This window comes from Eurypyga helias, unplaced genomic scaffold, assembly GCF_000690775.1.
Source record: "Eurypyga helias isolate BGI_N326 unplaced genomic scaffold, ASM69077v1 scaffold6150, whole genome shotgun sequence".
NCBI lineage: Eukaryota > Metazoa > Chordata > Aves > Eurypygiformes > Eurypygidae > Eurypyga > Eurypyga helias.
Genome location: NW_010227659.1, coordinates 68,251 through 83,240, shown reverse-complemented (window position 1 = coordinate 83,240; position 14,990 = coordinate 68,251). Strand labels below are relative to the sequence as shown.

The following is a 14,990-nucleotide window of genomic DNA, read 5'->3' as shown; positions in this document are numbered from 1 at the left end:
AAAAAAAAAAGAATAACGGGGGGGGGGGGGGGAAGGTTTTGAAGTCAAGCAGTTTGCGTTCCAGGATGGCAGATGGAGAGCACAGACATCAACACAAATGACAAAAGAAACAGAGGCTTTGATGACAGTAGTTTCTGAAGGATGCCCTACCTTCAAAACCCAGTAATGGCACTCCCAAGACCCTACACAATGCACTACCTTGGACATTATTCAACCCTTGTAGATGGTTTCCTTCAGGCTTTCCACGTCTTTTGCTACAGTAAGCCTTCCCACTAACATACTTCCACTAGGAAGAGGCTTCTCAGGCATTAATTAACTCCCTACATTAGTCACACAGTTAGCGAGGCCATCTATCATTAAACCATGGCAAACAGAAAGACAAGATTACTCTTCTCACCCTCCAAAATGAAGGGTCTATACCAAAGCTGAATTTGATAAAAATGAATGCCATCAAGATTTTGATGTTCTACAGGCTCTCTAAAGGGTTTATTAGCAAGTGTGAGAAGTCCCAGGCTGTCAAACCCGAGATAATTACATTAAAAATAGAATCCCATCACATGGCCTTGGAGAAGCATGTGTCTCAATGCTGAGTTACCGTGTTAACTGCAGGCCCCAACCTCACAAGTCTTTACAGAAGTCTGATTTTCTGCATCTTTACGACTACCATCGAAGCAGCCGGTTGGCACCATTTACAACATCTGTCTTCTCTGATAGGGTACTTTTCTTTGTATCAATGACACGTGAAGCTAATACCTCAGTATTTTATTCTAGTTCCATAAACTGCATGATGATGCTTCACACATACGTGAAGGAGAAAATTATGCTCGCTACCATTTTTCATTTAGAAACATTTATTTTATTTTAATGATAGACAGTCCAAAAATAGTCTGGGGAAGCAGCAAGCTTTTGCTCCCTTCTGTCCCCAGCTAAAACCAAACAGATGATAGACAACCACATGAAGTCTTTTGGGTGGCTAACGGAAGAACACACATCCATCCTACACGGTTTTGACTGACAAGAATCCTCTTTCCTTAGTACTGCACCAACTCACAAGCCAAAAGGGTTCAAGACTGAAACAGTTGCAAGGATTGAACTTGATGTTCTCAGTCTTCTCACTGGCTTTATACCTCGCAGTAGACTGACAGACTGTTTGATATTGTTAGACCTTCACCACAGGCAAATAGCTTTAAAAATATAATGGTCTATCAGTCTTGTATCCTTTCATAAATCTTAAAATAAGTGGTTATGCAGGACAAAAAGCTCCATCTTCATTTGAGTCATTTTCTCACACTTCAACTTGGGAAAGACAAAAGGTTCTGAGAGGGGCCTCAACTGCTAAGCCCATGGACCACCCTGAACCTGTAAAAACTCCTTTACTACAATTAGTGCCAACGAATAGGGCTGATAATTTGAATGTTTTACTCTTTGAGCTATAATGTCACAGATGGCTTGTTAGCACTCAGTAGTTCATACCTGTAGGAGCACCACCATAAATTTATAGACCAATTGTATGTTTTTCTCATTTTAAAGACAAAAAAATTTAAGAGTTTAACCAAAGTGACTAGCATAACAGATACTAAATATCCTACTGAACATCCACAGTTATTTTTAAAAGTCCTATTCTACATGACACACATTACAAAAGCCACTTTGTTAATGCAACCACACTGCTTACCTGAAGGTAATGTTGTTGATTTAGGTAGCTCGGTTGGTGTAGTTTTACTGGTACCGGGGCTCAGAAGTTTCACATAATTAGCAGGGAACCATCCTATCTGTCGCTTTTTCCCTCGTGCCTGGTAAAAAAACAATTCTTTTAAGAGGATTAAACACATCAATAGATCCTTACACAAGGTAACTCATCCAATATTTTAACTACTTGCAGTCACACTACTTTAGAATAAGAAAAATTTGATAAGAAGAATGTCAGCTATTTTTGTGTCACTAAATATTATGATACTTCTATTACATAAAGTAAGCTTTCATAATATATAAATAGTACTTTATAATATCTTAAGAGCATTTATTTTCTATTAATTCAAGTGATTGAAAGTTCTTACTTTGTGTACTTTATAATTAATACTACAACCCTGATTCTTGTGAAAGAATTGTCCTGATTCTGTTTAAACCATAACTCTAGAATACTAAGCTAGATATTGCATTAATGAGTGGCAGCATTTAAATGCTTTTCCAATATGCAGAGAATTGCATTTAAATAGACACCTAGACTGGGATAGATTAAGTAGAGAAGATTAAGTAGAGATTTAAGAACCCATATAGCTCTTTTATTTTAAAGGAACTGTACCTAAATTTTTTAAGCCTCTCCCACCCAAACAACGCCTCTTTTCTTTTAAAGAAACAGTATCTGAACTTTTTAATAGTCTTGCCTGCCCAAACAACAGAGTATAAAGATATATCACATAACCAAGTGCTAGAAGAGCAGCAAAACATCATGGCAAGAAAAAAATGGGTGAAATTTGGATTCAAATACAAAATCCCAAAGCCAGATTCCAGTCAAAGAAAAACGAAGCTTTGGCAACTAAACATACATACGGATAGCCGCTGTCCAAATGATCCCAATTAACAGATGCTAAGGTGTGAGAACACACACCAGATGTTCTCACGCCTGTCTACTCAGAGAACATCAGTACGAAAAGGTGGTGCACACATGTATTGGCATGCCCTGGTCCATAGGTGTGAGCTGAGAGTGCACCAGGGTGCCTACCACACACCCGGCCTGCAGCACTGCTCTACCATACCCAACGCAGCTGCAATGAGTCGCTGCCAGCGACGGACACTGAGACAGACAAACCGCAGGTCCCATGCGGTGAGACAAAGATGGTGTCACCAAAGCGGGACAGGAATTTGACAGAAACTGCACCCTGTTATTTTGCCAACTGCATTGTTCATTGCACGTAGGATCAGAAGAAAAATCCTTACTTTAAGAAATGTTATTCTAGAACTTTGAATCCAATCTCATAATCTATGTTAAGAATTACTGTAAGTATTTATTCTCTTTTTGTGTTGTTAGAATAAAGTTGGAATTTTGGGCATGTAAAATTTTGCCTTTAAAAACAAACAGATGTGAATTCTAGTGAAAAAAAAATCATCTTTTTTTAACTACTTCCTTCCCTCTCTCTTTCTTTACTGAAGAAGAAAGCACTTGATCTAAAGTGTATCTAGATCATTCATTTTAAAATATTCTGGAAGCCTGCATTAAACCCAGCGATGTAATACTTAGCACATTTGCCTTATTTTACCTTTACTCTAAGCCCTAAGACAAGTATCGTCACAATTTACGTGAGGCTGAAATTGAACTGCATATACACTTCTAAAAAAATCTGCCACTTGGAAACTGAATGCATGAAGAAAAGTCAATATTGGTGCCCTTCTCCATTTCACTATTTTGGGGGTGCGTGTGTGTGCGCTGCTTTTATTTTTAATCAATTCCTCAATCCACTTCTCCATACTGCTGCATTAGCCTTTCTGCTCACATGGCAAAGGAGCAAGAACTAGCATTACAGTCCTGGCACAGGAGAACGAAAAGAATAGGTAGGGGACTGCTAATGAAGATAAAACCAACTTGTACAAGCATATGTAAGACAGTGAAGTATCATATGACACTAATCCTGGAAGATTTCTCCACAAGAGACGAACTGTCATCAGCAAAGGCAAAAGCAGCAGGTAGTAATGTGGAAAAAAGATTTGAGTTAGTTTGAGCATCTGCATTGCAAAAAAACCCAATTACATTCTTTTACGTAAAATTCACTGTTGCAAAAACACAAAACCAAATAAAACCTCATTCAGTGGTACTGGAAAGGAAAAAAAAACCCAAAACTTTGCCACTGGAAGTTTTTGAGAATCAAAGTTTCCAAATTGTTAAGTTCTGCTCTTAAGAAAACCCTGCTTAAAATATTTTATTATCTTCCAATACAACAGTAAAGCTCTGTCCTTTCTGATGCTTGCAGCCAACACCACTCTTCTCACCCTTCTACATTACAGTGGGCTGTTGCTGAGGTGGGGCCATCGGACTGGTATTCCACAGTCACATTCATTAAACCACCTGAAACAGCAGTAGCTATCTTACAAAAACCACTGCTGGAAAATACAGCTTGACCTTTTCAACGAAAGGGACAGCCCAAACTTGTGGCTGAAGCACCTCAGTACTACTTCTGCGTTCACAGCGCACACAGGTACCAGCCGAGCCAAACGCACGTGATCCACACGGTCACTACTGGAACAGAAACCAACAGCCAGGCCTGTCCCTTACTCCAACAATCCCGCATGATCCCGCTCCATGGCTGCTTTCCCCACTCCCTGACCTGACAACTGCTTTTTTGCTCATATGAAGACAACTACAGGACACAAGACTGGGAGGATTCAAAAGCAGCCAAAACAATATGCCCTAAAATCCACTCCTTTCTTACTTCTAAAGGGCCTCCAGGAGAATGGACAAGGGACTGGGCTGCAGGCTGGGTCTGCTCCGTGAGATGGGTATCCCTGACTTACAATGAGGCACAATGGCTTTCTCCTGCTCTCCTCTGAAGTTACTTCAGATCAAAGAATTGGAATGTATGTATATCTTTGTAAAGGCATTTTATTTGTAAATGCTTAATTGCAGAATGTTTTTAAAATTATTTATCATTGATGCTTTTATCATTTCAGTGCAAAATTATTAAAAAAAAAAAAAAGCAATGTCTTTTACATGGAATTTCATTTCAAAAGACCAGTAACTAACTTGGAGCTCTCCTTCCCACCAGCCGCCTGGATTCTTCTTTCTGATAAGAATGAGCTGACCAGGAGCAAGAGTGAGCTGTTCTGGACCCGTTGCTGTGTAAGAGGCAATAACTTGGGCAATTTCTGTTGAAGCAGGGGGAAAAAAAAAGTTAATTTGGAAAAACCTGAACACATTCTACACAACATTAACTCTATCACTGGCATAATATATCCGTTTTGTATTTCTTTCCATATGTATTTATGTAGTTCTACGAAAACAAATGGTAATTATAAACCAGATCAGAAGTTCATAGCACTACAGAAATAAAACCAGAGGTGCAGCAGTTCTATGGGTAGGATATAAAAAATACTTGAAATGGAGAAGAATAACGACCATCATTAGAGTTATATAGCTATTGAAATCAAGTACCATCCTACTGTTTTCCAATAAATACATTTTTGTACAATCAGTCTGGACTAAGCTCCCTCAAATGAGCAGGCACATGTTGATGACAAGAGGTGCAAACTAGTGAAGACCTGCAGAAAATTTTTCACCACCAGACTAAACAAAAGATGAATGTTTTCAAAATCTCACAGGACTTATTTTGAAATCTTTATTCCATGAACATTAATAAAAAACTGGTGCCTTATTTGATCACTTACCAGCACGAATCTGATACAGAACTCAATCACCTCTCTGTTAAATCAACCTAAGTAGACAATGCAGTTTACTCCATTTTACAGTGGTGGTGGAAAGGCAGATGATAACTTAGTCACCACAAAGTCTGGCAGGGTTAACCCACCTTTTGAACCAATTTGAACTGAGAGTAGCTTATAAGCAGATGTATGTATTTTGATGTCCTCCTCACAGCTTTTAAGTCAGGTTTAGCACGTCATCAAACCATGTTTAGGGTGATGGAGAACATGTTTAATATAATACTATGATGTTTGTGAACCTTTTGTAAACAAAATATGGTAGATTTGGGAACTTTATAGCTTTTGGCTAAGTGAGACCTTTTAGGCAGTTACATTTATCTAGTCATGAGTTAAGGGGCATCTATGGGGATTTTTTTAGCCTTCATTTAGTCGTAAAGGCTCTCAGACACCCAAAGCAGCAAGAAAGTAGTGTTTTTACTGCTAAAAACTCCACTTTAGGATCCCAGTACACAGTCATTCATTACTTAAGTACTTGGGGGTTTTTGTTTTTATGAAAAACATTTCTTGGAAGAGTAAATTCTGACCCTGTGTTTAAGACAAAGGAGGTTTTTATTTGGCAATGCATCAAATAAAACTGGGGGACCATCAAACAGCCAAAGTGGGCACCGAGTTTGACTGGTTATGGTTGTGGTCTAAGACTATCCTAGAACAAGCCCACAGCAGAGCTAGTAGCACAAGATCACAGAAATGTGTCTCAACTACTTCAGTGCAAAAACAGCCAGCTAAATTTAAAGCCTCAGTAATTATCTTATCATAGATTAATACACTACTTGAGATTTTAGCTTTTATTTGAAAATCTTGGTAAAAAAGTAATTGTGTCAGTTATTTTCACTTACAATGACTGCTTGTATGTATTTTCAATCTACTCTATCCTAAGAACCTGGCACTGGAAGACCAAGCATTAGGTGGTCACACCTGCTGTTAGTCTGTCCCTTTGCCAAGGAGCAGAAAGCAATGCAACCGAGTATGAGGTGGACTAGCTGTCAACACAGCAACAACAGCAGAAGGGAGGGCGGCTGAAGGGAGCAAGTACACAGAAGTGGTCTCCAGCTTTCTCATGGGCAGCCACACTAAGCAAAGAACACAGTGCTGGGCACCGTCTCGGCCTTCTCCTGTCAACAAGCGCCAAACTTCCTGCGGCCAAGAGAAACAGCAAAGGCGCTCAGTAACAACACCTCGCCCACAGGCTGGGAAAGGAGGGGGGACTCTGCTGGTAAGGCAGAGAAAGGGAGCAATCACTGAGAAAGCAGCTGTAGGCAGAGGAAACCACAAAGCCAATTCTCCTGAAACACAAGGAGGTTTTGTTGCAGGGAAGAAACAACAAAGTGATTTGACGATCGCCAGTAAAACAATCAGATGGTTTACTGAAAATTCAGAGGAAAAGCATGACTAGGAAAATGACAAGGAGGTTTTGTTGCAGAGAAGAAACAACAAAGTGATTTGAAGATCGCCAGTAAAACAATCAGATGGTTTACTGAAAATTCAGAGGAAAAGCATGACTAGGAAAATTAGAAATGGTGGGAGAAGCATTCAAGATGTAAATGAACAACCTAAGGAGGATGAAGCAGCAGAAAGACGACAAGCGATCTGAGGTCACTGAAAACGATGACACATCCAGAATTAACTAGGGCAGAACCTCCCTCATGGCAACTCAAAGAGGGGAGAGGCAGGCACACAGCGGCAGAACCAAACAGGTGATGAAAAAGCCAGGAGCTCAGAGTTAGAAAGATGCTTTAAACCTGGATCTGGAACTTAGCACAGAAGACAGAAGAAAGAATTGCTAAGTAAAATATAGTAGGTGGTGATAGGAGAACAGAAAAGTTTACACAGAGAAAAGCCAGCAGCAGCAGAGTCTGTCCTGTGCGAAGGCAAAGCAAGCAAGCGATTTGGCAGGAAACAGGGCTATACTGCTAGAAAGTCTGCAAGCTCCCGGCATCTGCAGGTTTTTCCACACAATCACATTACTTCCTCCACCCTAGAGTCATTCAGGAAGCAAAATGAACAGAAGCAAACAAATCAACTGTGGGAGTTTGTCAAAATCTTTTTTTTTTTTTTTTAACATCAGGCAAAAACCTCTCTCACTACCATGACAATTAGAATATTGAGAGTATCATACTCAAACAGCAAAAATCTTATACCTTGCATGTCTCTCGGAACAAGAGATTTCTCATTTTATCTACAAAAAGGTGATTTACATGGCTCCAGGTACCAGATATCCTGTTTTGCCAACCAGCAGCATAATTTTACTGTGGACTGTGTGTTAACGAAGTTACAATACAAATTATAAATTCAACATTCAGCTCTTGCATGTCACAGAAAAACAGAAATATGGAGAAAACAACTCAGCAAAAAAAGTTAAAAAAACAGAAGTAGCTTTCCTTCCAGGAGGGACTTTTAACTTTTGATTTATTTAAGAATTGAATTACTGAGAATAAATCCAATTCAATCACAGTCCAGGCCAAAAAATGTGGTCTCTATTAAAACAGGTACATTTAGAAAAAAAACATAAATGCCTTCTCACAGATATAATTGTCCTCATATTGCTGCTTAAATTCGCAGAAAGCATTTTCTTTTCCCTTGCCCTTCAATACGCACAGTTACTAACTCCCACCTACTCATCCTGCTGCTTCTAGAATCAACAGGAACATTTCACTCATGTTGGCTGAGCACCTGCAGCTTATTTACAGCTAAAACACCCCTGAATCTCCTTGCTGAAAAATAGGCAGGACTGTTCCCAAACTGCTCTTGAACTCCAAAAGATTCTGAACACAGTTTTTGTCAATGTCCCCCAGTCTCCACGGAAAGTCTGAATCCAAGAGACCCTCAATTTTAAGAGTGATAGTCTAGGCTGAAGTCTTGCCATGCACCATCCTCCCATGGAAAAAGCATGGAAAAGCAGCATGGAAAAAGCAGCCAGCCCTATCAGCATCTCTTCACTGTTCCCAGCAGGTATCGCTTCTAGAGGTTTTCCAGATCTCTGTTCTTGTCTGCTGCTCTCAAGCTTTGTACCTATTAACATAACTATTTCTAATCATGCAAATGAAATTTAGAAAGGGCAAGAGTAGTTTACTTTCTAGCCAAAAAGTAACCTGCAACATGTTGTTCTGCAATATGACCAGGTTTGACAGGCAAGAAGCTGCACAGCATGGACACAAGGTATGTCCTCTTGAGAATGAGAAGCAGGCGCAAGAGCTCACAGTCTGTGTATACCACATTGTGTAGCATTCTGGGAAAAATGCTGTCAAACCACAGGGTAAGAATGTGTACTTCCGTTTTCAGGAGCACTGGCAATCTTGGGCTTATTGTAGGCTTCCACTGCTCTGTACAGCAACCTATCATGAAGTTCACATTCATTTTTCAGCAAGCAGATTTCTATTCTCTAGCTACATGCTATTTAGTGATTGATACATGCTAGATAAAATAACACATAATCTGTCAATAATTCTGTTACAGACAACACTTTTCGTCAGTGCAAATTACTATGAAATGACCAAAAGTAAACATAATTTATTTCCAGGGAAAATATTTTGTTGCTGTTGAACTTTAGTACTAAAGAACAGATAAAAGGTGCTGTCACAGTATACGACTCACCAGGTTTCTTTCCTAAGCTTCCTGTTTTTCCAGCTGCTCCAGGGGCCTTGAAATAGAAAGCAAGATATAAGTTTAGCACACATTTATTTCTCCAGTATACGATTTTAGCAGACTAAAGTGATTTACTATGCTTCACTTTAACACACTAAACAAACATGTAAGTAAAAAACACTCACAGGAAGATTGTTCTTAATTGTTTCGATAGCAATTAATATACACAAATAAGTACCCAGCAGCATATGAAGCAGATTACGAAGTATATAAATGTGTAGACTTCTTTCCTGAACTTTTCTTCCTTTCATGGACTGCAAATATCAGTGTAATTCTAAATTACATAGCATTTGAATTGTAAATCTGAGTATCTACAGAACGTGAATTCTGTCAAGTTAAAACAGCAGTAGTTTTCTACTCTACAAAAAGTTGGTCTGCAGATACGTCTAAAAAACTAACTGCAAGTGATTATTTCAATACTGTCCATATAATGGTTCTAAGATTTCGCATATGGCACACGAGCATAGTCAGTGCAGTCACTGCGTCTTTAAGATGAGCCATCTGAACTTTGTCGGTGGTGTGTGTTGCAGCAGTAGAAGCCCCAGCACCATTTTTGTGCCCAAATGAGAGCACAGGACATAGCAAGGTGCCATCTCTCTGAGACAGCATGAGATGGGGTGAGATAAGGAATCATCATCATCATCCAGGCCAAGAGATCTGCAAGAAGAGCCTTTGAACAGCCACAAGAAATCTAGCAAGCAGTGAAATCAGTTCAGTTATTTATAGGAAAACAGTGATACAGAAAGATGAAAGTTAACATGAAAAGCTTTCATAATTTTCAGACTCAGAAGTTCTCTTCCAAAATAACCAGTGGCCGAGTTATCTTTATTTATCTTAATGCACTCACAGACCTACTGATACACATGCAACTGGAGTATTCTAAACAGTGCGTGGTGGTCTCCACTCTGCCCCTTGTATGCCTCCCTTCCTCAGTCATCTTCCAGCCCTGTTAGCCACCATTCCTGCCTAGGGCAGTTTTCTCTGGCACACTAAATAACTACTTCAGTTTCTTCCCAACACATGGCCAGTTTTACCTTCTGAAATAAAAAGGCCTGATATGGACAACAGCAACATAACAAATCTAAACTGTACTTTATAAATACCCTCTTGCTTTCAAGCAAGGCTCACAACACTTCCATCTCTCCTCAACTTCTCCTTTAGGACCCTCCTTTACAAATGTGAAGCCTACATCAAATGACCTGAAGTTTTGCACAGAATCCTAATTCCTTTCTGAAAAAAGAACAGCTTCATCCTCTGTATTCTCCATATTAACTTTAGTGAAAACTTGGGGATTCTGTCAGAAACTAATATAAGGAGTAACTGAAAAACTACTTAAATGATCGATAGAACAGGGCCATTTAAAAACTGTGTAATGGTTTTGAATGCCTCTATAAAGTAGATTATTAGATAGACCTTCAATCTGTCTTGACAACTGCAGAGCTGCTCTAAAACAGCCACGTTTCGAACATCTTTGCAGAACAACTACTAAAGAAGCCTGATCCTTCAAGCTGAACTACAGCGCCTCACAACGCTGTGTTAGTCAAGCCAACCCCAACTAACAACAGCAGAAAACTCAGCAGAGCTGGCACTACCCACCTCATAAGCTTTAACTGCTGTTGGAAGGTAAGAGTGGGGATGGAAAGATTTTTCTTTTTAATTTGGCACCAAAGCAGCTTACATACCCCTGGTGTACCATGCTTCTCCTCAGCATTTTGCAACGTAAACATCCACTTTCCACAATCCTTCCCAAAACTTAAGTTAAATGATATTTGGATGCTGCTGTCTCAGCGCTACTCTCTTGTCCTTGAAAAGACAAATTATAGTTACTTTCTATAAGGCCAGCAAATCATCCTTTCTTCCCTACGTTCCTTTCATTCTCTTCAGTTCTCCACCTTTCTCTACAATCCCTGTGACCTATATTAACAAAAAAGTGAAATAGGAAAGCATCATGCAGACATCAGATAGAAAGACTAAATTTAGGTATGAGGACAAGAAGAAGATGGTCCAGACAAAGCAACTGCAAGTCCATCGACACTCCCAAGTAAGGAAGACACTTGGGAGTATCAGTTGTGGAACTGAAGGTGACAACTGGCACTGATATGGTAATATCAGGAATTAATTCTGCTTTGGAAATTGCTTCTGGCAGAGAAACAATAAAGAATAAATGCTTGGACCTTCAGAAAACACACTCCTTTACAATGTCACTTAGTCAACATCCACGTTACCAGATTAGGAACATATGGACAGATAAAACAGGCTGTGACACTGTATCTTTACAGTTAACTGGTAAAGACAGAGATTATTTTCAGAGAGAGAAGCTTCAAAATACCCTTGACCAAACAGTCTGAATCCTGCTTGAACATTCTCTGAATCCTTGGTAAAAAAGCAGAAGGAATTGACAGAAAAGTCCTGAAGTACTTGAATAAATAACTAAATTAAATGATGCCTTTAAAATGGACCCAACTTCTGGCCCACTCAGCAGATGTACAAGTATTTTCTATTCTTTCTTTTGAGAGAAGTACAGCAGAGAGGACATACCCTATTCTATTTCCCATTTGCACATGTGAGACACTGAGACATTTGAGGCTATTTTCTGACAAGTGATAAAGTTTCTCGAAACGGTAGAACAGAACTTTCTTTGCTAATTTAGTAAGACACAGCAGTAGACTTGCCAATTGTGTGGTACAGTAAGACCCTCAGAATCCAGGTTAAATACATTCAGACTGTTACTATTTTCAGAACATTTATGCAAAGTTTTGTAACTAGAAGCATCTAAATTTTTGTGTTTCCAAGTCCACCGTATGAGCTCCATCCCTTATGCAGAGGTAATCAGCCCCAGTCTCAAGAAAGGCAGGGTAGAATATAAACCTGTTGCAGATGTGTATCCATCTACCCCAATCCAATGAAAACTCTGACAATGGACCACCAACCAAGTGTCATTGTTTATCAGAAGAACAAATACTATCACTCTGTTAATAAGCTCAAACTTTAAGGGACAGGAAAAGAATTTAATTTAGGAACTTGAGGTAAATGGGTACCCTGGGACTAGGTACAGAAGAACAGATGAAAAGAAATTTCTTCTGATGTATAAACCATTGATATTTTTAGGCTAACAACCACTTCTACAAACTCTGCGCCTGCTGTTGAAAGATCAGCACTGCCTTACTTTTTCTTCAGACCTAAGTCAATAGTGCAGAACACACTAAATTAATTTACTATTTTAGTAACATTTTCCACAATCAGACAGCTGTCCAAGCACAGCAGCACATCTGAAAGTTAACAGACAGCCACTATTGTGAAACCCTTTGTAAAAGCTGGCTCTGTGAACAAGCTGAATAGCAAAACACTGTACGTGTAATGGCAATTATCCACTTGGAACAAGAAATATGTCCTGCAGGGCACATGAATCCCTTTATGAAAATAAGCATCCCGGATATCAAGATCTCCATGAGCTCTGTGCTTTTTCCTCCCACTCTCATCAAGATTTTATCTGAAGATGTGCTTGTCACCAGCAAAAAGGGCAGCTGGAGCACCTCTTGATGAACTGCATTTAGCTGTTTCAGCCCCAGACAAGTTGAGATCAGAGAAACATCAAACTGACCTCTAAAAAAAAAAAAAAAAATTAGTTTTCAGTATTAAACGTCTATTTCTGAGTTGCCTACAAAGAGGATTTGCCAATATGTGTTCCTGTTTCTCACCAGACAGGACAAGCATGCAGTCCTTAAAGGCACAGAAAAAGCAACTCTGCACATCTGAATACAAATCCCCAGGTTTTGAGACTAAAAACTCTGGTGAGAATATCTTAAGGGAAAACAAAACCAGTTCATTCACAAAAGTTCAAAGGAAACTTACCATTAACTAACAAGAACACAGCTGAAGTTAAGTAACTAATTAGCAACTATTACTATCTACCTATGAAACAGGCCTCACAGGGTTTTAGGAGGCTGACAGTGCATCAACCACAACATGAACTGACAGGTAATGTGAAGAGACTTAGGGCATAGTTTCACAACCACAAGATGTTCCACAGGTTAGGCATTTATCTCTACACTTGCTTCCTGTAACTCTGTGGGGAAGCCACCATCTTTTCGATGTATGTGAAGAATTACTGGCAGGGCTGAAATACAATTCACGTCATGGACTGCAAAAAGGAGTGCTTTTCTTAATCAGGTAAATTCCCTGATACAGACCCACAAACACCCCCGCTGTCACAAATGAAGGGATGTTGCACCACTCAGAGGAGAATCAAGCTGCTAGACTTGGGGACAGAGGGTTCAGAATTTCTTGTCCAGACTCTCACTGAGCCCTGTTGTCAGTTTAAACCTATACCCTGCCTGACGCCAGAACTTGCTACTGTAGTAAATTCATTGCAATTGTCAAAAAGTAAAGCCAGCCTGCTGCAATGGGCTCCAAAAGGCTAAAGCTTCCACCAACTGAACTGCTCTTCTAGTCTGGGACCTGATCTAACTTTATCTGCTGCACCATAGTTGCTAGATTGGATGCAACTGAAAGGTAGAAATGAGCACAGGCATATCCAAAACGATACTAAACATGAAGTATGATGTATTGCTTCTAAAATTAAGTATTTAACACAAAAAACTGCTAAGAATATAGTTCAAAACCAGCTCAAGCTAATCTAAGGTAATGCTGAGGCAAGTCTTGCTACCTCCTGTACTAATTCTGGTACTTACATTTTTCTAATCCTTGCAGAGCACCACCTTAGAAGTATTTATTACTTGTGCTAAACCTGTTTGTGTCTGCTCTGTTTAGTGTCCTGAACTGGCTTATTAACAGGTCAGATGCAAGACAGTGTCATCATAAGTGTGGCAGGCAGGACCATACTTGTGCTTACTTAGAATGGGTTACATATGTTCATCAGGAACAGTGTGGCCAGCAGGACAAGGGCAGTGATTGTCCCCCTGTACTGGGCACTGGTGAGGCTGCACCTCAAATGCTGTGTTCAGTCTTGGGCCCCTCACTGCAAGAAAGACACTGAGGGGCTGGAGGATGTCCGGGCCACAGAGCTGGGGAAGGGTCTGGAGCACAACGCCTGTGAGGAGCCGCTGAAGGAGCTGGGGTTGTTCAGCCTGGAGGAGACGCAGGGGAGACCAGATTCCTCTTTACAGCTACCTGAAAGGAGGTTGCAGAGGGTTGCAGGTTGGTCTCTTCTCCCACGTGACAAGCGATAGGATGAGAGGAAATGGCCTCAACTTGCACAAGCGGAGGTTTAGGTTGGATATTAGGAAAAATATATTCACTGAAAAAGTTGTCAGGCATTGGAATGGGCTGCCCAGGGAAGCAGTTGAGTCACCATCCCTGGAGGTGTTTAAAAGAGGTGTAGATGTGGTGCTTAGGATCATGGTTTAGTGGTGGACTTGGCAGTTTGACTTAACGGTTGGACTCGATCTTAAAGGTCTTTTCCAACCTCAATAATTCTGTGATTATACGAGTCTATTCTGTGAAACCACAGTTTTATTGTGCACAGAAAAGTGCACCTCACAACACAAGGGAACAACTAATCAAAACTGGAACAGGACTTCTTCAGTACAAGATTCATTAGTTCTCGCACTAGTAGTGCTAGTGATTAAAGAAAATCATTACATGATGCAAAATATAGATGAGAAAAGCTTCTAAAATATTTTTGAAAGCAGTATCACAATACTATTTCTCCCAAGAGCTGCAATAAATATCATTAACTACTTTTTTTTTTTTGGTAATCCTGTCTCAGAGGATATTATTGAAATTTCTTTACTATCTAGACATTTATTATATAAAGGCTTTCTACAGCTACGTATTTTGTTGCAGGTTTTATTCTTCGGCTTTTCCACAAACAGAAATAATTTTAAGGGGTGACTCTGTTCAAGCTCTATGCTGCAGACACCTTTTTTTCATTGAGTTGCATCACATGCACACAGAAT

At 39.8% G+C, this 14,990-nt stretch overlaps 1 protein-coding gene across 1 annotated transcript in view; it reads right to left on the bottom strand.

The window, feature by feature from the left end:
* Positions 1–14,990, bottom strand: part of ITSN1 (intersectin 1 (SH3 domain protein)) — a 104,306-nt gene that overhangs the window by 24,602 nt on the left and 64,714 nt on the right. The window contains exons 25-27 of the mRNA XM_010156938.1: positions 9,022–9,067; positions 4,736–4,857; positions 1,676–1,793 (exon numbers count right to left, since the gene is read on the bottom strand). Coding sequence (XP_010155240.1) covers positions 1,676–1,793; positions 4,736–4,857; positions 9,022–9,067 — 286 coding nt within the window. The remainder of the gene's footprint in view (positions 1–1,675; positions 1,794–4,735; positions 4,858–9,021; positions 9,068–14,990) is intronic.